This window comes from Varanus komodoensis, unplaced genomic scaffold (assembly GCF_004798865.1).
Source record: "Varanus komodoensis strain SLA01 unplaced genomic scaffold, ASM479886v1 scaffold13_3, whole genome shotgun sequence".
NCBI lineage: Eukaryota > Metazoa > Chordata > Lepidosauria > Squamata > Varanidae > Varanus > Varanus komodoensis.
The window spans coordinates 14913409-14938009 of NW_025335409.1; the positions used below are offsets into that span (position 1 = coordinate 14913409).

A 24601-nucleotide genomic window follows, 5' to 3' on the forward strand; every position below is an offset into this window, starting at 1 on the left:
CAGACTTGCTCAATGGGAGCCACATAGGGTAAATGTCAGATGTTTGAGAGTCACAAGTGGGTGCTTGGCAGCAGCGAGCAGCAAAGGGCAAGCAGGCTCCCATGGGCACCTGCAGCAGCAAGCAGCAAGCCACAAAATAATCTCAAAGAGCCACATGCAGCTCCTGAGTCTCAGTTTGGCCACCCCTGCCATATACAAATGTCAAGCACTTATAAGGAAGCACTGTCTTCCTTACTCCTGTAACCAAACAAGAGACTGACTTAAACATAGTTTTAAGGCATGCTGAGATTAAGCACTCTGTTATTAAAGAACTATTTCCTTTGTTAAGTTTATTTGTTTTTAAATTTATTCTATTGCATCTGCATTCTTCCTTTGTTTCATCTTCAGTCTGAAGCAGCACAGATTCTAACACTATGTCCCAACCAGCCACTAATCAAACTCAAACCCGCTTAGCTTCAGCAAAGTTAAATCACATAATTTCACTCTAGGCCCTGGACCTTTGTCTTGTTCACACAACACAGTAAGCTACCCTTTGAATAAGCTAAATAGCATGGGTTGTTTACAGAGCAATCCATGGTGCACATGACAAACAACTGGTTTCTTTCTCATTCCTTCCTACTTGGTCTTCTAGCAGGTATCCCAGTGTTCTTCACAGCAGAACCCATCTTGTCTTCCCCTCCCCACGCCAATTGCTGTCTCTTTTCATTCTCTTTTCTTTCAGCTCCTCAAATATGTGATTGGGCTAATTTTTAAGATTCTTTTTCAGCCCCAAAAATGGCACAATTGTGTTTATAATTTCAATTACTGTTTTTCTTGGTCTTTCACAAGTGTGTTGTTAAGGCTCTCCAATATATATAGTCTTCCCTTGTCAATTTCTTTGTATGTTTTAGTTATCAAAGAGAGTGGCAAAGTGGAATAGGGAACATACATAGAAATTCACAAGGAGATACTTCATATAGGCTGGTTTGTGTACAGTTGCCAAGGGTCCAATTGTCAAGTTGTCAGTTGTATAGAACTGTCAGGCGGCATAGAAATGTTTTAAATAAAAAATAAATAAAAAGTTGTCAGTTGAAAAGCACTAAAAAAGGAAGAATAAATGGCAAAAGCAGTTGCAACGAAAGGTGCAAATTTCCTGTTCTCCTAGTCCTAACCAGTCAATGTAACACCAATACAAATACATTTTTTTAAAGGGATGCAGGGGGGATCTGCAGAAATTACAGGCCACTTAGTTTAACATCTGTTCTGGGTAAATTGGTTGAAAGTGTTATTAAAAATAAGAGTCAGTACATACATAGAGTGGCAAGTCCTGCTGAAAAAGTGTCAGCATGACTTCCAGGAGGGAAAGTCCTGTCTGACAAACTTATTAAGTTTTTTGGGAATAAAAACATGGACAGGGGCAACTGAGTAGACATTGTATATTTGTATTTCCAACAAACTTTTGAAAAAGTTCCTCACCAAAGACTCCTGAACAAACTTAGCAATCATGAAATAAAGGGGAGAGGATCCTCTTATGGATCAGCAACTGGTTAAAAAACAGAAAGCAGAGAATGGAATAAATGCTAATTTCTCCCAGTGGAGGGATTTAACCAGTGGTGACCTATGGGGTTCAGTATTAGGATCAATGCTTTTCAACCTATTCATAAATGATCTGAAATTCAGAGTAAGCAGTGAAGTGGCCACATATGCTGATGACATCAAATTATTTGGGGTAATTAAAATTAAAAGGGGATTGTGAGACACTCCAAAGGGATCTTTCTAAACTTGGAGAATGAGCATGAAAATGATAAATGCAGTTCAATGTAAGCAAGTGTAAAGTAACACATGTTGGGGCAAAAAATACCAACTTCAAGTAAAGGTTGATGGGATCTTAGCTAGTAATGACTGATTAAGAAAGGGATCTTGGAGTTATGGTGACAACTGGATGAAAATGTTGACCAATATGCATCTGCTGTGAAAAAGGTAAATTGTACATTAGGCATAATTAAGGAAGGAACTGCAAATGCCAAGATCATACTGCCCTTATACTACATTATTGAGTTGAAAAAGTGCAAAGTAGGGCAACTAAAACAATTAAGGACTTGGAGCAACTCCCTTTGAGGAACAGTTAAAACAACCAGGATTGGTTAGCTCATAAAAACGTAAAGGGAGATATAAGAGAGATGTTTAAAATTATTCATGGTGGAAATATTTCTCTCTCTCTCCAGTAATACTAGAACCTGGAGCATCCCATGAAGATGATTGATGGGAGATTCAGGAGAGATCAAAGGATGCACTTCTTCCAATGATGCACAATAAAACTATAGATTTCCTGCTGCTGTAAACTGTGATGACCACATACTTGGATGGATTTAACAGATTAGAAAAATTCATAGAGGAGAAAGCTGTCAATGGCTACTAGCTTTACCAGCTACATATGTGTTAGCTTCATTATCAGAAGTGGAAGTTGAGGAATTTGGGCTCTCTTGTTAGATGGATCTTGTGGGGAACTGGTTTGCCACCATGTGAATGGAGTGCTGGATTGGACGCAGCACTGGTCTAATCTAGAATGGTTTTTCTTATGTTCTCAAAAGTATGCATATTTCTGTGATTTTTAGAATCCTCAGGGAACTGCAGAAACTGTAGTGGTAAACACCCTGAAAAAAAGCTGTGAAAAGTGTGTTGCAGGGGAAAGCCAGTATCTTCCCTTTCTAAACTGTGTTTTTAATTGTACTTGTATTATGTTTATTTATTTATGTGAGCCGTCCCGAGGCTATAAGCGGTGGGATGGCATACAAAAATCCTAAACAAACAAACAAACAAACTAGCTGGAGACTAGTGTTGAAATGGTGGAGGATAGTGAGATGTGTCAGTTCAACACTTAAAGTTGAAAGGATAACATTACATTGTTAAGTGGAAGATCCTGTTTCCCCAGCCCCTTTGAGTCTCCAGGATAGGGAGGGAAAGAAGATCACCCAGAAGCAGTGGCCTATACAAATAATTAACTAATTTGATGTACTGAAATGAAAACGGCAGATGTGTTGATATGCTTGAGTTTAAGCACATTTAGCCACTAAAACTTCAGTGTGCATGCATTAATTCTTCTTCATGATGGACACCTGAGGACATTTCAGCACTCTTTCATCAGCTTAAAAGCATGCATGTTTAACCGTTCCTTTGATGTCAGTGGGAACACAGGTTGGAGTTCATGAAAATTCTTCAGTCCTCACTCCTGCAATCAGATACACTTTTGAACTCACATGAAGTCCATCTAAAGTCACCTGTGCTGTGAAGAAACAAACTACCTTCCCTCCCTCAAACCCAATATGATGTTCACTATATGGCTGCATGATTTCAAAGTCCTTGTTATAGCAACCCTGAAAAAGTTTCTCAGCCTTATTTTTCTGTCTGTAAAATAAAACAATAGTCCACCAGGCACAACAAACATATAAGGAAACTATTGCAAAGCAGTTCAAGTGTAAGCATAAAAAAATAAAAGAAGATAAAAGATTATAAAAGTACTTTGAATCCTTGGACTATATGGGTCCTCTATCCTAAAAGCAGGATCCAGCACACGATAAATGACCTGAAAGAAACATGAGAATTCATCAGTACCACACAAATTACTACCTCACAAATAATGTAGTTCAATCACACATAAATCCACCAACCTCGCCCTCAGTTGAAGGTTCAATATCAGAATAGCGGGAATCACAAATAATGTCATCTACTTTCTTCATAGGTCCAATGGAAACACCTGGGAATGAATTCTCACAGTCATAGGCAAAATATCTATATATTTGCCACGTTTTCCCAAAATCTGAAGATCTTTCAATCAGCATGGCAGATGGACGAAATGTCTAAGAATAAAAAAGAGCAGTAGGGTTCAATGCCCCAACATTTGGGCCTATGTTGAAATAACTTCCAAGTATCCATTTCAGTTTTCATATTTTTCTGTTTTCTTTGCCTCTTCTTCTTCTTAAAAAATAATGATCAGGACTATGTATATCAATCTACAGAATATGTTTAAAACAACAATTAGCCTCTAGTAATCACAGGTTCACAAAACAAGCAATGAGTCATAGGGACACAGAGCATGCTAATAGTAGTATTAATTCAATAATCCAAGTTTTGCCAGAACAAGATGTACCTGCTGCAACAAAATCTCCCAATTGTATGGGAACGGTGTTATCTGATAGGGTCACCATGAAGAGTTAGGGAGGCTAAATGTTGTCATAAAACTGAAGGTGTACCTGACGGCTTACTTCTCTGAATCCTACTGTAACTTCCAGTAGCCTAACTACTGGAAAAGAGAACTTGGAGTACTCTAGAACTGTAAGTGCTACAGTTCATTGGAAGATCAAAGGTTTGCTTGCACAATTTGTCTGTATTTTACAGTATAAATTTGTGTCCCCCCATTCCTGGTTAGCACATGCTATATTTGTTTGCTTTATGTACCAACATTTAACTGTTCTTACAAACATTTTTCCCAATAAATTATGTTCAAGATATCTCTAGGTTTCTCTCAGGCCAGCAAGATCTAAATGGTGTGCTATGTACCAAGGCATACATGCTTATTCAGAAGCAAGTCCCTCTGTGTTCAGTGCTACTTACTCCCAATTTAAGTGGCTCAGGATTGCAGCCTTAATTGGAAGGTTAATTGCTAGAGACCATCAAAATGGCCAGAGAATTGCAGAGATCCTCAGCTACTGAGACTGGGAAATTATTCAGATCTGCATTCAGATCCTCTTCTCCCACATCCTCACAACCAACATGGAAAAAACTATACCAGCTACATCTCTGGGGTTGTAAAAGTGATGCTGGAGGTGGGGGTTTTCTGCAGTGCACCAAAGGGAGGAGACCAGCACCACCAAGGTACAATGTATCCTTGTGGTGCCTCAGTTCCTTTCCTCCTTTGCAGGGAGAAAAAAGCATGGAGACCTTTGCCTTCACATTTCTTCCTCTTTGATTAGGAAGCCTATAATCTTCTGGGTTTAGATGGTTATGGGCATCCCAAGTGGATTGTCTCCTAAAGCTTTTAGTTGATTAATAACTGGAACCCTATTTTAATGGATGGAGTTGAAAGTTAAGGAAACATTTGGTTATTGTTTGAAGTTATTGGCTCTATTTTATTTCTATAATACAGAATATTTTATTTTCATCAGATGAATAGTAGCTTTTGTTTGTTAAATTGTAAGCCTTCTTACACATCCTTCAGTATCTATACAGGCAACTATGTTATGATAAATAGCAAACAGAGTTAATATTTAGGAAATGTATTGACTGATAATTGTTTAAAGGCAGATGACTAATTATTTAAAATGTTTAAGGGAAATCATAAAGATCTCCTTTAAAATAACCTGTTTACCAGGAACAAAATTAACTATCCAAATTATTTTCAGATAAACTACACACTGATTTTAAACTAATGGAATCCACATGGAGATATTCTCAATAAAAAACCTCAGGAGAATCAAACTATTGTGTTCTTCCCAAATACAATGTATTTTGAACCATATGGTGCATCTGTCCTGCCAGGACATCTGTTTTAAAGGAAACAAAAGCACTTTATATACAGATGTTTTCTCTCTCTCTCTTTTCCTGCAGATGATTTCAGCTGCCAAATTCGAATGAATTTTAAAGCCAATATTTCTGTTGTCTTAGAGAATACTATTACTAAGGCTTGGCTTTTGATACAGATATAAGACCACAGAGAAATCTAGGTGGTCTTATAATACAACTCTCAATTCTACATCAGCAGAAATGCAACCATTACTTTCAGAAACAGGCAAGCTACGTATCACTGCTACAAAGAGAAGATTTTAATCTTCTTCTGCTTTATGAGTGTTTGGGATTTATTCAAAGCAGACTTATCTGAGAATACAGAACAAGCCAATTAACATCCATTGTAAAACTAACAGTGCTGTGGTCTGTCTTCTGTCTTGCATTCCACTTTTAATAACTTTTAAAATGCCTTAAAGAACATCTCCTCAAAGTCAGGGATATTACTTGTTCTATTCTTAAATAGTTAGTTAAGCCTCTAAGTACCACCCATGACCAAGACCAGATTATACACTGCTTATTTGTGATTTGAGCAGATGTTATGGATTCTTTACCTTGAAGGTCATAATGAGATGAGTGAAATGGAATTCAGCCTCCAGATCCAATTGGATAGTTACATTTTCTACTCCTACAGGACCAAGAGAGAGAAAGGGGGAAGTTGTACTGTAAACAAGAACATTTGTCAAGAGTCAAATTTCATTTTCTTTCCTTGAGGGAATCAGTCTGGTCAAACGAAGTAAAGTAAAGACTTTTGTTGTTGCTGTTGTCAGTCTTTGTTCCCAGAGCTATGAAAGAGCATCATATAGACTAATATCACTACAAAAATAATCAGTATTGATGTAGAAACTGACAAGCATAGTATCTGCTAGTTCTCTAGATATTATTTTATAAGATGGTCAATATGGGAAATATCCATGTAGATAAAAGGAAAGTAGGTATAAAGTCATATATCTATTTGTAATATTTAGTTCATCTGTTTGGAAACAAATTCTACAAAAATCAATAAGACCTCTGAATAAAAGTGTTTAGGACCAACTAGTAGACTTGATTATTGTAACCAGCAAAATGCTTTAAAATATAGAGACAGCACCCACAAAATGCATATTTGCAATTCTTATATTCTCATATACCTCAGAACCATTCTTAACATAGGAGCTGTAATACTTCTTGCTACTATGACTATTTAACATTTAATATGAATAAGCAGCAATAATATTAATAGTTTATTCAAGCATGTTACTATGATCAAAATGGCTCAGATAACTGCAAAAATAATAGTAGTACATGAATGACAAACATTTTACAATTTAAAGAAACATAGAAACACAGAAACAGAGCGAGTAAGAAGGGTCCTCCTGGGCCATCTAGTCTGACCCCAGCCCTAGCCAGCTCTGCTCACGACATGCCTACCATGTGCATGTCTAGCCTATCCTTGAACAACCTCACTGATGGGATCTTAAACTACTTACAAAGCTTAAGTACTTCCAATGATATCCCTTCTGTAATTGCTTGGACCCCTATATAATTCCATGAATGAGGCAGAGCTATTGCACAAAAAAAGCCTTATCTGGAAGCATTCATGGATGGCCCTGAGAACAGAAGCATGGTGGGATACTTTGAAGTGCTGAGACTGGCCTGTCAGTTCTCAAAGCCATTCCCCTGAGAATCCATAGCCATACTTAGGCATATACATTTAGAGCCAATTTTTCCATTATTTATACCCAAAATAGCTAAACACAATAATTAAAAGCTGTCATAAAATGCAACATCCAGAACAAACAACAAACCAAACCATTAATAAAAATCCCAAATTTACATAGCATGATGGCTATCCTACATAACCTGATATATAGTAACTATCCTATGTATAGTGAACATGATATATAGCAACCTCTAGTACAGTGCAAATAGCACAGTATCAAACATTATTGGTGTTGCACTAGAGCTTTATTATGCCAGCATAATATGATTTACATTAGCAGTTATATTACACTATACATTTATACTTTACATATATTTCCCCCTTAGTCCTGCCACCCACTTCCAGTATATATCCTATGTACATTTGCAGCACAAGCCCAGCAGTCTATTCCTCTAGTTCACTAATGAGCACAAATTTGCTGGAATAGAAGGATTTTTATAGACTTTTTCACTTTTGGGGAGATTTTTACAAATTCAATTATATTTTTAAATTTAGACTAAAAATATTCTGTGTGATCTGCACAAATTTGCTAAACTGCAGTAGTTACTGTGAATAAGTAGTTGCTACTACAAATGTATGCAAAACCCAAACAGTTTAAAAGAATAAATTTGTGCAAATCTCTCCAAAGGTGGAGAGAAAGGTATCAGTATCTAGGGAGGCAACAGAGAGAAGAAATAAATCAGTAAGTGTCATTTCTAGCAATACAACAGAGAAGTAGTTGCGTAGGAAAGAAGAACATGGTATTAGTGAGATCTCAAGGGGCTTTTTTTCCCCTTAGGATGGTTTATGTGTGGATAACAAACTGTCCTGAGGAACTGGCACTAAATATGGATGTCATGACAAGACACCATAAAACAAACAAGGGTGACAACCTGTGTGAACCAGATATATGTGTGATTAACTGAATATTTAGTATGGCTCTAAGTAATTCCTCCAATAAATCCTGACATGACCAAATTCTGCTAGAAAGAAAAATGAGTAATTCTTGGCAAAAGAAAAGTGGGAAATTCAGTGCAACACTTTGTCACAAGGTAGTACTATCATCAAGGCCTGGAGTGAGTCCACTCAAATGTTATTGGAATCCAACTCTGCCAGCATAGTCTCTGCCAGCATAGCCAATGATGATGGTGACTGTAGTCCAAAAACCATTGGACTATTTCAGGATCCCCAGCTTTGTCCATAACTGACCCAGATATACAAGTAGAGAACTTTTGCTCCATCTCGTCTGCTGTTTTCAAAAACTGCATTTGTGATGGTGGCAGGATTCATGCTGCTTTGTTGAAATAAAATCTGAAGATGATAAAGACTGATAAGACAACTGTCATCGATAAACTGGAAATGTAAATACAACCATTTTGTAAGACTGCTTTGCTTAAACCCTTAACTCTGTGGTTGTGAATTCTATAATTCATCTATCCACACAGTACTCTATTGTTGTTGTTGTTAGTCACGAAGTCGTGTCCGACCCATTGTGACCCCATGGATAACATTCCTCCAGGCCCTCCTGTCCTCCACCATCCCCTGGATTCCACTTAAGTTCACACCAACTGCTTCAGTGACTCCATCTAGCCACCTCATCCTCTGCCGTCCCATTCTTCTTTTGCCATCTATTGTTCCCAGCATTAGCCTCTTCTCCAGGGAGCCCTTCCTTCTCATTGGGTGGCAAAAGCATTTGAGCTTCATCTTCAGTATCTGACCTTCTAAAGAGCAGTCAGGGTTGATCTCCTCTAGGACTGACCGGTTTGATCGTCTTGCAGTCCAAGGGACTCGCAGGAGTCTCCTCCAGCACCACAATTCAAAGGCCTCAATTCTTCAGCACTCAGCCTTCCTTATGGTCCAACCTTCACAGCCATACATTGCAACTGGGAAGACCATAGCCTTGACTATATGCACTTCTGTTGGCAGGGTGATGTCTCTGCTTTTTAGTATGCTGTCTAGATTTGCCATAGCTTTCCTCCCCAGGAGCAAGCGTCTTTTAATTTCTTGGCTGCAGTCCCCATCTGCAGGTGATCTTGGAGCTCAGGAGAATAAAATCTGTCACTATCTCCATTTCTTCCCCATCTATTTGCCAGGAAGTGAGAGGACCAAATGCCATGATCTTAGTTTTCTTAATGTTGAGTTTCAAGCCAACTTTTGTGCTCTCCTCCTTCACCCGCATCTAGAGGCTCTTTAGTTCCTCTTCACTTTCTGCCATTAGAGTGGTATCATCTGCATATCTGAGGTTGTTGATATTTCTCCCAGCAATCTTAATTCCAACTGGTGATTCATCTAGCCCCGCCTTTCGCATGATGTGCTCTGCATATAAGTTAAATAGGCAGGGCGACAGTATACAGCCTTGCCAAACTCCTTTCTCAATTTTGAACCAATCGGTGGTTCCGTGTCTAGTTCTCACTGTTGCTTCTTGACCCACATATAGGTTTCTCAAGAGACAAATAAGATGGTCTGGTACTCCCATCTCTTTAAGAACCTGCCACAATTTGCTGTGATCCACACAATCAAAGGCTTTAGCATAGTCAACGAAGCAGAAGTAGATGTTTTTCTGGAACTCCCTAGCTTTCTCCGTGATCCAGTGTATGTTGGCAATTTGATCTCTAGTTCCTCTCAGGGCTGTCTTAACAGCATTATGGGCCCTGGGCAAAGCAGTGTACTGGGGCCGCTACAGCAACTGCAACTACTGTTAATTTTTGGAAGTTTTCCAATTTTCCAAGGGTTAACATACACAGATTAGTATGGGGCCCACGGGCAAGTGCCCATCAGTCCCATGCGTTAAGGCAGCCCTGGTTCCTCTCCCTCTTCGAAATCCTGTCTGTACTTCTGGTAGTTCTCAGTCCGCATACTGCTGGAGCCTATCAACAAATCTTTAGTGAGCAGACAGCCCACTGTGGAGGGGCTTAGCTTAGGGGGCCTGAGGTTCTGGAGCAGGAACAGAAAAGGCTTGCCAAGAGTCTTCCACATAAAAACTTGGCCTAAATGGCTGTAGATACCAGTGGGACTCTTTAAGACTTGCAGACATTCTCCTCCCAAGTCTTCATGCCCCAATTCTGCATCCAAAATGGTAGAATGGAGAAAGGCATGACAGAAGAGAGGGAGATCTCTTTCTGCACTATGTTTTCCAGTTATTCCATAGTGAGACTTATTTACATTAATTTTCTTAAGCTGCTTTTCAACCCCACATAAGGCCTCCAAGGCAAATCACAAATATAATTAAAATTAACAATAAAATTAAACAAAACCACTAACATAAGAGAAGAATTATCATCAAACTCTGAGCATCAGGCAATCTCAGAAGCATATCTAAACAATTTTTAGTCTTCCTAAAAGCTGGGTGGGATTGTGTTCCAAACACTGCATGCACCTACTGAAAAGGTCTGGACTGTACTAAAAATTCAATGCAGGAACTGTTCTAAGAACTTAATCTTGAGATTGTTGCTCATGAAGCATTTCCTCATATGCTTTAATCTAATCTAATCTATAAAGAAAAGATCAGGCTCCATACTTAAAAGTTATATTTTTGACTATAACACTGTGATCACAATCCAATCCTTGAAACTGAAGAGCTGTTTCTCACCTTGGATCCAAGAATCTAAAATACTGTACACCCTATCATATGCTAAACACCATAAGATTGCTCCTGAAATGCTTTTTTCTCCTTTTTTGTGCTAACAAGATCTTAAGATTTAAAAAAACTCAATTCAAATTTAAGGCTCTAGTTTTACAAAAGAAAAGCAACCTTTCTTCAAAGGATTAAAACACTATGAAGCAGTAGCCGTAATTACAAGGCAGGCAGATGTATAGATAATTATGAGCACACAGGAACATTTAAGATCACAAGGGCAACTGGTTACATTCTAAGAGAATTCTCACTTCAATAGCATACCATTCTCTGACTGCCACCACAACTTAAGACGGTTTGGAGCAAAGGTCGTCACCACATTTTCAATGAGATGGCTATCAGGGTTGAGTGTCTCATGGAATGGGTCTCTTGAATTACATATGAAGCATTTCTTGTCCTCCTGAAAGAAACAAACAGATTAAAAATGCAGAAACTTCTCTTTCTGACTATAGTAACCCAATCCCAATCTCAGCTGGCTGCACTGGCTTATGGGAAGGGCATATGAAGTGATGGACTTTTGCGGCTGGCACCTCATATTAATTGTAACAAAGTATTTGGCAAATCCCAAATAACATGCACACAGTTTCCATAGACCGTTTAAGTGTGAAGATAAAGGGATGGGGCAGTTTCTGTGATATGCCATGTTCAGTGTGGGTTATTTAATCCACATGACATGTGCCAGTCACTATTTTGAATATGCAACCTGCAATCAGGGGTTGGTGCTTGCCATTTCATACAAGCCTGATCATTTCGGGTTCTCTGAAGGTTAAACAAATGTTGCAGAACCCACCATGCTGCCAAAATTATTCACTTATCCCCCTGCTCTGTTCATGTAATACCCTTCCTTAAATCCTACACTGCTTTTCTGTCCATTCCTAAAACCCATTCAAGTTCCTTACTTTCAAAGGCCTCCATGCCCTTGCCTGAGCCTTATATCTCTATTTTTATATCCGAATACATGCCTGTGATCTTCATTCTAGCTCTACAATCCTTCACTGTTCAAAGTTTCCCTTAATTCCTCAGATGTGCCTTGGTGACCAAATCCTTGGAATTGCCTCCTAGGAATCCCTCTTTACTTCATCCAAAATCTCAAAACCTACTTTGTGAAGGTGGGTTTTGGCATACCCCCCTTCAACCTAGTACCCTCCAGATGTTTTGGGCTACTCCCATCAGCCACTGCTAGAATAAACCATCTAAAATTCTGAGAGTTGTAGTCCAAAACATCTGAGACACCACAGTGGAAAAGGCTGTAGCTTAGTCTGTAACCACACTTAAGGATTTGCCATTGAACACCCACATATTCCTGCCTTTGTCCACTTTTTCCCTTAGCTATATCATTCCTTAATCCTTTTCAAGGTTCAATCCAATCTCCATTACTTCAGTTGCACCTAAGCCTGCACATTTGGAAGCTAACATGCATCCAATGTATGGTGGAGTTAGATGGTAAATTCTAATTCAGCCACACCTCAGTCTCTATTCTCTCTAGATGACGAATCTTGACTATCTAGATGAAGCACCAAAGAACTGAGGCACCAAATAATCCTGTGTTCTATACAACATTGAGAGGACATAGGATTGCACTCCTAACCTGCCTTATTGTCATTTTCTATTTGTTTAACTTGAGTGTGTGCTACTTTTGATTTGCATTCTGCAAAACTTCCATTTTTGAAAGTAATGATTTCTTGCCAGGACCAGCCTTGCCAAAAGACAAAATGACACTTAGCAGCTGATTTTGAGTATCATGAAAATGAAGCAAGCTGTTCTGTAGTTACTGAGGGGTTTTTTGTTTCGTTTTTTATTGGCAAGGATGGGAAGAGTCCTTGTGGGATTTTCTTCCTCAGATGCCAAAATAACTAGACTGGCCTTGGATGTTTTACACATTGACTGGGGTGGAGATGCCATTTGCTGCTCCCTTTGGGAGGCTGCAAAATGACTTGGGTCAGTCTTCCTTTTTGTCTTTTATTCTTTCCATGACTGTGCTCATTAATTGTACTCATATTTTCTCATTACCTTTTCTGGTTTCTGTGTACGTTCTATCTTTTATTCCTGAGTTTTCTTTTAAACAATCTATAAGCTTCTTAACAGACTTTACCTTCTAACTTTCTCCCTTGCAACTTTTAATAAAATGATCTCAGTTCTGAAAAATTACTGCTTTTGAAATTAAATGAGAACAACTTGGGACTTGATGGGTAACTTTTCACTTATAGAGATGTTGAACTGGATTAAGTTCAGTGTCTCCTAACAACTCATATGGCTTAATTCTGAGCACCTTCAGAATTAAAACCAGCATCACCTCCATCTTCTCATTTATTTCAGCTTACTCATATAACTTAGAATTCTTTTCAAGAGGTTAAGCATCTTATCTGAGCCAGCCTCCAAGCATTCCTGGAAATATGCATTTCATTGACCTTCCATATTTGTCTTTTCTTGTTGCCTTAACTAGTTCCAGCTGCTGCTTGAAAATGGTAGTAGAACTTGCATATGACTAAAGATATTTGCATGATCCTTTCTTTTAAATGGATAGGTAGCCTACTCTAGCAAAATTATCCTATCAAAGATTCTTGAACCTAGTACTATATTTTACTGGTCTCTGAAGACAGAATCCTGTTTCTCATAAGCGCGAATGTGAATTATGTTGGGCTAACCTAAACTTCGTCTGGTGCTTATCAATAGTACATGCTGCAATGGGGAACCTGAAGCTCCAGCAAAAGCTATTGGCAATGTGTAATGAGAGTTTAGCCCACTGCAGTACAATTTATGTTAGCTTTAGTAGCCAGTAGGATACTATCTGGTGCTTTTAATAAGGGGATGAGCCATTCTGTCAACCACTGGTTTCTTTCACAACTAATCTGAAGGGCTATAGTTTTGATTTCTTTGAAAAAATCTAAAGGCCACATAATGATAATAATTCTATTAGAGTTATAATGTCACAAAGTCATGAGCTAGCTTTTGAGCAGTTCAGTACTTTTTATCAAGCTAGGTGTTAAAGAAAATGGGGGGATGCAAAAAAAATGAGCATGTTATTCTTATTTATTTATCATCCAGCAGCCAAAGTTCTCTATGTGAGTCACAGCAATATGCAAAAACACTGACTATAAATGCAATAAAATACATAATGTTTTCAATATACAAAATTTAACAATGATGTAGCAATAAATTACAATAAAAACAATAGGACATTTTCAATTTCAATAGGACAGGAAGGAAAGAGAAAATAACTTTTGATTGCAGCTGAGAGAGATGGGAGGGAAGACAGGGCTATTATACCACCCCTGCTAAAATTATTTTTCTCCCTCTTCCTTCCCCACTCCTTTTCCTTGTGTGTTGTGCCTTTTTAGATTGCAAACTAGCAGGCAAAGACTATCTTGCTTTATTGATTATATGTAAGCCACACTGGAAATCTTTTTGGGTGAGTGGTATAAAAATACTTCAGATAAACAAATAACCTTTCCATAAGTTATCCCAGTCATTTCCTCCTACAATTCTTTGGTGCTTTAAACAACTTACATTTCTTTCCATATCTTTATTGCCAAGTTTTACCCTGTGCCCACTTGGATGACTTGAAATATTTTTGTTATCATTCCTAATCTGTGAGCCTTCCTAAACTTGATGCACCCCAGTACATGCCTGTTTTTCACTAGAAATTGGTTTTAAGAGCTGCTGTATTACCTGGTCTGATTTTTTAAAAAGAAAAATCTGTATTCATCTTTTTCCTGTTTCTTTTACAAATGTGAAATTGAGCTGCATCACTTTATATTTGGTTAAAATAAGTATTTCTTTTTATTGTTGATTAAAAATAGAGTGTTTTTCTATGTGGTTTAGAAAGAAATGATTTACTTATATTGTTTCACTTAAATTTACACCTATAAACTCCCTGAAATTATTAGAATTTTAACTACAGATGTTGCTAGGGACTGCGGATGACGAACTAGTCTAGACAGCTCTCATATATCATGCTCAAAAGGAAATATATCAGAAGATTTTTGTGTTAATATATCTGGACACATTGTAAATGCATTATAACTTTCCCAAAGTGTAAACAATTCTAATTTGAGAGTATTAATAACATCAGCTGAAATTAGGCTTATGTTCACAGTTCAGTGGAACCTGGGTTCTTGCACATGACTAGTTAGGAACAGTTATACCCTTTGACCCTGATACAATCCCCTGCTCACCCCCACCCTCATTCCCCCTCCAAAGCACACAGGATTATTAGGTACAAGAATAACTAGATACTGACAACACAATGTTTATTGTGTTCCTACATGTTTATTCATAAGTAATCTTATGTGTTCTCTGGGATTTGCTCCTGTGTACGTGTGCACAGGACTGTAGACAAGCATGTATAGGATTGCACTGGTGCAGTTCCAGGGATACAGATTATGAGATCTACTCAGGCAGTAAGGCTGTTTACTAACTTTGATAAAATATTGTTACTCTGTCTGCAGTCACACATTGTGTTTCTAAAAAAGTCATAGTTTTCCTTTTTGAAATGTTATCTGAAGATTGTTTCCACAATAGTTAAGCTATGTCCAACTTTCAAACCATTTTAAAATTAAAACTGAACATTGTTACAGTTAGGATTCATGATCGTTAATGCAGAACCTGCAGAATTTTGTTGTTGTTACATGTCATCAAGTTGTCTCTAATTTATGGCGACCCTATGAATGAAGGCCCTCCAAAATGTCCTGTCTTGACAGCTCCATTCAGCTCTTGTAAACTCAAGGCTTCCTTTATAGAACTGATCCATCTAATTGTTGGTCTTCGTCGTCGTCTTCTTCCTTCTTTGACTTTCCTTAACATTATTCTCCAGTGAGACTTGCCTTTTCATGATGTGCCCAAAATTGCAACAGCCTCAGTTCGGTCATTTTGCTTCCAAGGCAAGTTCTGGCTTGATCTGATCTAGGACCCACTTGTTCACCTTTTTGTTGGTCTAGGGCAGGGGTCGGCAACCTGCGGCTCCGGAGCCACATGTGGTTCTTGAACCCCTCTGCTGCGGCTCCGTCGCTCAAAACACGTGCCGGCACAGCCGCTGATCTGCTCCAAGCTCCACTCAGGAACTCAGCACTAGCTAGTTAAGTAAATCGCTACATTCCTCTGCTAAACAAGCTTCCTGCAGGCTCTCATGTTACACAAAAGCTGTTGAAAAGATTCTCTTTGTCCCAATGTAATCTCCTTCATCTGAATGTTAAAAGCTGTGCTTGGGACCTGTCACAATTCACAGCACTTGACTGTTTATCTGCTAATCAGTCACTAAACACACCTATATCTCCAGCACAGCTGCTGATCTGAGGACCAGTACCGATTTACTGAGCCCGCCCCCTTCCCCGTAGGCCAACCATGGATAAATCGAAGAAAAGAAAAGTTTCAGAAGAAAAACAAATGTTTAATGATATGTGCGTAGATTCATTTGCTTTTACTGCTGACGAACTTATGGGGTTTGCTGTTTAATGCATGCAGCCCTTTAGCACTGACTTTGACTCTGCAGGAAGCTGTTCTCCTATTCAAAATATATGAAAGGAGTCCTACTAGTTTATAATGTAAGATTAAAAATAACAGTTTTTAGTGACTGAACAAGAACTGCAGCTAAATCATAATGAAGATATACATAGCATTAAGGTAAAAACCGGTATTGGTAGTGTTATCTTCATTTTAGATGTCAAAAGGGTTTTGCGGTTCCCCGTGTTTTCTTTTGTGTGGGAAACGGGTCCAAATGGCTCTTTGAGTGTTAAAGGTTGCCGACCCCTGGTTCATAAAATTCTCTTGTAGCACCATGTTGGTTGGGCAAAGAGCAATACAACTTTTCAACTTAATGTTTTCACTTTGATATGACAGCTCAATTCTTACTTCTGCAGTAATTTATAAGCCACATATTTCACATAAGCTTTAGAGCATGGGTCCTCAAACTACAGACCATGGGCCCAATCCAGCCCGCCTCAGAGGTTTTGGATTCAGTCGGAGAAAACAATCTCCAAGTGAGTCCAAAAGCTCTGAGCTGGTGCAGACGTTCTTTAAAACTGAGCAGAGAGAGAGCTGGTGCATGCACCAAATTGCAACAGCTCAACTGCATGTGCGCTGGCTCTCCCCCCGCCCCAATTGCACACATACACAGAACGGGAATATGGAGTGGGAAACAGAAGAGTGTGGGCGGAAGAGAAAGAAAAATGAAGACAAAGATGATGAAGAAACTAATAAAACAGGGATTAAAGGTAAGAAAAATACCTTTTTAATCTATTTTTAATTATGCAAGCCCATGGGCAGCCAGGCCGCTTGGCCTTCTCTAGGGGAGCAAGCCACCACCACCGCCTCACCGAGTCCGGGAGTGGCCAGGCCGTATGGCATTCTCCGAGCAACCAAGCCGCCACTGGCCAAGCCTGGGGCAGACAAGCTGAGGCGGAGCGGCTTACTTGGGGAAAGCCATGTTGGAGAAAGCTTACTTGGAGAAAGCTGCGGGGCTCCTGCACCTCCACCCCGGCCTTTTCTGAGCAAGCGAGCAAACATTTAAAATTTTAATTAATTTTAAAATATTAATTCATTTTAAATTAATTCTAAATTTAATTAATTTTTAATTGCAGTGTGCATTGGAATTCATTCATTTTTTTCAAACTATATAGTCTATATATATTCTGAGGGACAGTGAACTGGCCCCCTGTTGAAAAAGTTTGAGGACCTCTGCTTCAGCTAGTCTGAAGATTTCAGCTAGTCTGTTTTGCAAAAAAAATGTGGCTTACAACCTCACTGTAGTATGAAGTAATATTATTAAATAAAATAATATTCCTAACTGGTTCCTAACTGGTTTTTCTTTTTTTTCTGTTTTAGAGGCCTCACTGAAGCGGTATACAACTTAGGAGCTGCACTTCAGTGTAGTATCAAGAAGGCTCCTCAGAGGAATTGGTTGAATTGCATTCTCCAGTTTCTCTGGACAGCCAAATATCTTGGGCTAGCACAGACCAATAAGTTGAAACAGAATTGTGGCATAAACCTTGTACTACCTTGCTGCATCTTCTTTTTGATGCTAAAAGATTTCATTTTAGCACTAAAGGAAGCTAAACTAGGAAAGTGGAATGGAATACATTTCTGTGTAATCATGCCTAAAGACAATTTCTTTTTAATTAGAGCTAGAGCTTTAATAGTGTTACCTATAACAAGTTTTGAACTTTTCCTAGAATTGCCTGTATTTAGGGATAGAACTCCCAAGAGTTTGATAAGGGTTTTTTTAAACTGGGACTGTCAGAAAGGAAGGTTCACACTCCTAATAAGCCTGGGAGAAGGCTGTTCTGTGCATTCAGGGAGCAAAAACAAACAAGGACAGGAAACAGTGGGATTCATACAACTGTACAAACAAATCTGAGCCTGAGGGATAGAGTCTGCTTCCTCTCAACCAGTAGACAGCACCAGATGTTTCTACTTATCTACAGAGGGTGTGGGGCTGCTTGATAAACCAAGGGGGGAAAGGAGGAGGCAGGCAGCACTATTATGATCAGCTGTCCTTCATTTATATCAATTGGATGCTTTCTCTGAGATCCCCTTCTGCTACAGCTTACCTGGAGATGGCTCACAATGCAGTATGGTTCAGGCTTGTGGAGCCCACATGTGGAGGTGACAGTTAACTTGTCAGCTCGGCCAATCAGCAAGTCTCCTGTGGCTGGATAACAGCTTCCCTCAGCACATCCATAGCTATATTCTGGTTCCTGGGCTATTGTGATGGCCCAGAGGCCTGAAACAGGGAGAAAGAGAAAGGGCTAAGAATTTAGCCTGCTGAAGGGAAACACTTTAGTGCTGGGAATATTAGTATCACCATCTCAGTTTCATAAAAATAAGATAAATATCTGATCTGTGTTATTCAAGATTAAGAAATATACCAGCCTTGCCCAACCTAGTGCCTTCCAAATGTGTCAGGTTACAATTCCTGTCACCCGCAATCATACTGGCTAGAGATGATCAGGATTGTAGACCAATGCATCTGGATAGCAGATTGAGTTGAGGTAACAATATTTGAGCATTTCAACTTATGAGGCTGCAGGGAATACACCACTCTAAACTGTTTAGAAAGATGTCTGAATGAGTGCATTGTGTTGGAAAATGGGTTCATGGAGGATCTCAATTCTCCATCCATGATGATGAATTCAGCTAGTCACCTCAAACAGAAAAAGAACTCAAATGCATGATGTACAACCTGGCCATATACAGTATGAATTAACTGGCTCATTCAATTTAGTCTCCATGTTCAGTTAGAAGATGTACAAAAAGTGACACATTTTAATTATTTATTGTCCTCATTGTTAACTTCTCTATTAAGTGCATCCAAAGCGAGGGGGGGGGAATCCACACACATCATCTCATTCTAGCTGTCTGCAATACACATTTTAGAAATCTGATACAGGGTTTAAAATATGTTAAGATAAAAACAAAAGAAGTCAGGGAGCTCTTTCTTTCTTTCTTTCTTTCTTTCTTTCTTTCTTTCTTTCTTTCTTTCTTTCTTTCTAGTAGGGTCCTTCCTCTTTAAGAGTTGCAGAGCAGGCAAGAATTCAACATGTGACAGTTTTTCTGGTATGGAGATTCAGTAATAAATAACACTACCCACTAGCACAAGAACCTTCTGCTGGGAAGATTTCTAAGGCAATTTCACATGAATGTTTATCCTTTCCCTCAGATCCATTCCAAAACAGAGTTACCATATGCTTTGTTTTAAACGTGCCTAGGATTGTTACTATGTTCCACCCCCTCTCCATTCCTTTACTTGGAGTAATGGTGTCCCTAAGTACACTGTGTTATACAGATACCAGACCAAAATGCAGAAATCCCAGTTAAAATCCTTAACACCAGCCATAAAATACTCTTAGGCCAGTCACACACAATGAGCATTAGAGTTCCTACAACTAGGTAAAATGGGGGAGAAGGTGGAGGAAAGGCCGCAGCAAGCTATAGCTGAAATAAGGAAAGGACGATATATTTTCCTCTAAATATCCGTAAGGTTGAACTCCCATGGGTCAGGTCTAGGCGCAGGCAGATCACAGCTTGTGTGTTTCACTGATTTAACTGTATGCATCTACTCAGCAGGAAACCCCTTCAAGATTAGGGCTTTTTACGCAAACGTAAGCCCCCGGAGGCAGAGGGATTTTCTCCCTGATAAGTACATGCCTCCTGTAAGCGAACGTAAATCCCATTGAAATCAAAGGGGATTTAGCTCCCAATACACACGGAGAAGACTGCGCGGGGAGGAGAGGGCTGGGATAAAATTGGGGCGTTAGCGCCTCGCCGGCGGCCACATCGCCTCGCTGAAGGGGAAGCGACCACGCAGGGCACTCGAAAAACCCCGCAAATTTTTTCCCCCCTGCGAGGAACCCCATCCGGTTCTCCCTCCCGCCGCCCCCGTCAGGCGAGGGGAACACAACCCAGCTGCGAAGGGGACCCTCCAGCGAGGGAGCACAGGCAGGCTATGAAAGCCATCTGGCGCCAGACGACGCCCGCCCCTTGCAGACTCCGCGCCGCCGACCTTCCTGCGCGGAAGGGGCGCGCGCACAGGCACCAGGCGGGCGACTGGAGCTTCCGCGCCGCCGCCGCCGCCCCCTACCCGCGGCTTCGGGGAAGAGCAGAGAGCCGGTGGGCGGTCCCGCCACGGCGACCGCCTTCGGACGCGCGCAGTCCGGAGCGGCAAGCCGTGCGGATCTATCTCCGCGGGCCTAACTTCCGCGTCGGCTAGCGCTAGGATCGCGTGGCCGGCCGCGCAACGAGTGGAAAAGTTAGGGGGTAGTTTCGATTTAAGGCGGGAGACTTGCAAGAAATCCCGTGTGTGTGGAGCGGATCCCGTTTCCAATAAGGGCGTTCATTCCCTTTGGGGGAGCTGCACCAAAGGGATGTTTATTAGACCGGATAATTTTTATTTTAAAATATGATTTTAATTAGGTTTTCAGCTTTTGCGTATTGCATGCATCTGTTTCTCTGAACCGCCCGATCCCATGCAAGACTACTCAGGCATAGGTCCTATTGAATTCAATGCCGCTTACTCTGGTAAGTGATCACAGGACTGCAGACTAAACCGGTGGCGTTTCCAAGTCCTTAAAACTCTGTTGGCTACTATGTGCCCTTAGGGTCATAGTCGATTTAAGTCCTACTTAGAGCAGACCTATTACAATGAATGGGGTATGTCAGCCTCACATTGGACCTGTTCTGCTTTAGCGTCCACAAAGTAATATTCCCGCATGATACATTCCAGATTAAAATCTGCTCTTGGCATAACACGGGAAGAAGTGAGTGCAAGTTGGATGGCGGGACAGACTCTTCAGACGATGCGGACAAGCTTGCCCCCAATGTAGGGCAGAGGTAACGCCTAAGATAGTCTGAAATGTTTCCTCACGAGTAAACTTCCAACTGTTCAAAGGTTATTCTAATGAAAATATGTAGAGTATCACATCTTTTTCCTCCGCAGCTTAGTCCCAAACTGAAGCAGTTGGCGGCGTTTACTCATAAGTAAGCCTATTGAGTAAACGCTGAGTAAACAATCCACGTAAAAATTGACTCCCACAGAAATGTAACCCTTACCATTCAATCCTCTGCATGCCTATTCAAAAGTAACCCTGCGGGATTCAGCACAATTTACGCCCATATCGCTGTGTACATGATTACACATGGCGTATTCTACGCAGCTTTGCTCCTGTTTAAATGACTATGTCCAGTATGGACTATGTCCAGTATGGACTCCGGTGGCAGTAGGCGTATGATTCTGAATCGTAAATGTCCCACTGAACGAACTCCTAAGCTAACATGTTAGAACGATTTTCATTGCAACGTACCCTTTTGTAGGCAACAGCTCACTTGTTTACACAGAAGCAAGTTTCAGAATGATAAAAATGTTTTATAGAGGTTTTGAGTGCTTTAGGGTCTGTGCCCCAAAGAGCTTGCAATCTCAGGAGAGCCGTAGGGAAGAGAACAGTAAGAAATGGGGGGGGGGGGGAATTAGAGTAGGCACTTAACAGAAACAAATGCAGCTTCCCATACTAGATCGAATGACACTGCCTTCAAAAGTTCATGCTACAGCACTTTCTCCTGCTACAGCCACATCTGAAATTTGTCCCTAAAAGGGTTTTTTGAGTGAAAAACAAAAGCAACTTCTCCAATGCAACAAAGTTGTCTTCCATTACAACAGCTGCCTAAAGTAGTAAGGCATCAGATTACTTTTTCAAAATAATAACAACAACAACAAGAGTTTATTACCTAGGAAACAGCAAACATGCACCTGGAGGAACCCCATCTCATCACTTCTGCCAGAGAGGGAAGAAGAAAGGAGCCACCCAGCTTCACCTTTCTATCTACAGAGGAAGAAGAAAATTAGGAAATTGCAGGGTTTCTCCTTGCCCCGAACCAGGATGCATGCAACTTTGCTCTCCTTACCCTTTAGTGCTTTTTTCTTCCTTCCAGCCTGAATGCAAGTCTGACACTGGGAGAGAGGAAACTAAAAAGAGGCAGGCTCCACCACGCAAGCGCTAGAGGGGGTGGGCAAGAGCCTGCAATTCAGGCTAATTCAGGGGGAGCTGCTTGCAGCAGAGACCCTTGAGTTTAGCACAAGAACTCCTGTCCTTTGTCTCCTCACCAATGCTGCCTCCTGACAGTTGTTTACCTAACAATCAGGCAAAGAACTTAGCCCCTTCAGATTATTTCTGGGACAAATATTTAGATGTAGGGCTTCACTTCAGTATGCCTGTGGCTTGGCCCATTGCTATAACAGGGGACCTTCGAAACTTTGTCATCAGAACACTTTGAGATTGCATTCAAAACAGACAATGCAGGATCTGAATTCACCTTATCAAATACTGTTCAGTATCTCAGTGGACTCACACCCTGAAGCCTTTATAATATTACTGCCATTAGAATTATGCACTTTCAGTTCCTGAAGATTTAAGGAACAGTTCAACTGTAGTACTTGACTGTTGTGTGTATATAAGTACTCTGCTCATACTAAATGTACCTGCGAATATATATGTAGTGTACAAACTCTGAGCAGGGGTAGCCTTAGCCAAAATATGTTACATTTCTTTTAAGTAGCTATCTATAGTAGCCATGTATGGTATAAGGGAAAGTGACTCCTTTTCAGTGTCTTACTCAAAATACTTTTTATTTGCTTTGTGTGCACTCAAGTTTTACTGCCAGATTTCTTTTGCATTCTCTCACAGGGCCCAAGTGTTCTGTTTAGTATTGGATTCAGATCCATGTAACTGATACTAAAAAAAATGCACTGGTAAAAGTGGGAAAACAGCCATTATAAATTCTTTGTACTAACAGCCCTTGGTAAATAGAATCAGTCTTGTTCTTAATAGACGCCAACCTAACAAACAGTGCAACCCTATATACCTTTATTTACAAGTTCTACTATACAACTGAGGTGGGATTTCAATCTTACACAGTGTATCTATAGGTCTACTCAATAGTAAGATAAGTTCAGTGAGGCTTGTTCCCAGGAGAGTACCTGGTGAATGAGTAAAATTTAGGCTTAGCATTAGACTGCAACCCCATACACTCTTACTTTAGAAGTCAGTATGATTTATGACATGACATGAACAGGATTGCATTGTTAGTCTGCTTAATACCTCCTGTATTTCAGTTGAAAACTCTAACGAATTGTAATCTTTGGAACTTAAATAAGATGCCCAACCATCTTCTGGTACTTTTTCTCTTCCAGCCAGAAGACAGGTTGTGAAAAACTCAAAAGCTTGCTTTTAGTTGTCCCTAATAAAAGGCAATTTCATTACTTAGACTTGAATTTTGGATTAAGGATCTTTTCATTCATAATCAGGGTGGGTCAAAGTGATGCTAATGTTAAACATCTATAATGTTCTTGGCCTTTGAATATTTCTTGTGTGTGAATCACAGATCACTTAGCAAAACCATAAGCAATTGTGGGATTATTTTGAATGCTGCTATCTTGTTGTCTGCCCATTAGATTCAGTACTCTGGAATACTGGATTGATGTATGGGTAGTTGAAGAAAGAAAAGGAATTCAAGTCCTGCATCAAACCCTAATGTCCCATAATGTTTAAAGTTATAGCTCATCCCTTTATCTGGAATACATGGCAGATTGGTCATTTATGAATATTTGGATGTTGACATGTTTGTTAGAATTATTTAGCAAAAAAAGTCTCTGTGTCTTATTAAAAGCATAGGAGCAGCAAGAGCATTGAAAAAGTTGGCACACAATTACAGATTGGTTTCTCCATGTCACTTATTTTGGCTGATCAGTTCATTGTTCCCATGAAGCCTTTTCAGTTTCCACTGTGCATCCCATGCCTCCTAAATTCAAACAATGGGCTTGTGGCACTTTAAAGACTGACATAAGATTTGGGAATAGAGTCTGTTTCATCAATACATGAAATGTTATCTTCAGTTGGCAAGTATATAGATGGGGGCACAGGGGATAGAATTTGGGATCTGCATGTAAAAGAGGGCATAAGGTGGCAATGAAATGCAAGAACTACAGTGTGCAACAATTCAATTAAAACTCACACATATACAGAACAAGCACATTGACTGACCATCCACAACATTCAGTATGCTGAATTAGTACACAATCACTCCTAATGCAATCAGTATGTCTGACTAGTGGGACATGTGTTAATTACCTCCTCCCTGTGCTAAGATGATTGTTTCTTTACTTATTACTCCTGAATAGTCTCTGTGCTTATTTTACATATATATCAGTTAACAAGTTGGAGGGGAAAAAAGATGAGGTTATGCAAAGTTTGTGACAATTCATT

At 39.9% G+C, this 24601-nt stretch overlaps 1 protein-coding gene across 2 annotated transcripts in view; it reads right to left on the bottom strand.

The window, feature by feature from the left end:
• LAMB1 (laminin subunit beta 1) overlaps positions 1-22358 on the bottom strand; it is an 89189-nt gene extending 66831 nt beyond the window's left edge. Inside the window, exons 1-7 of one of the 2 annotated variants that reach the window (XM_044423292.1) lie at positions 22245-22358; positions 22068-22162; positions 18398-18570; positions 11118-11253; positions 6093-6166; positions 3648-3836; positions 3499-3562 (exon numbers count right to left, since the gene is read on the bottom strand). In XM_044423292.1, the coding sequence (XP_044279227.1) occupies positions 3499-3562; positions 3648-3836; positions 6093-6166; positions 11118-11253; positions 18398-18570; positions 22068-22104 (673 nt within the window). In that variant the 5' untranslated portion in view covers positions 22105-22162; positions 22245-22358. The remainder of the gene's footprint in view (positions 1-3498; positions 3563-3647; positions 3837-6092; positions 6167-11117; positions 11254-18397; positions 18571-22067; positions 22163-22244) is intronic. The other variant, XM_044423293.1, reaches the window with a different exon arrangement.
• Positions 22359-24601: the final 2243 nt, after the last annotated feature.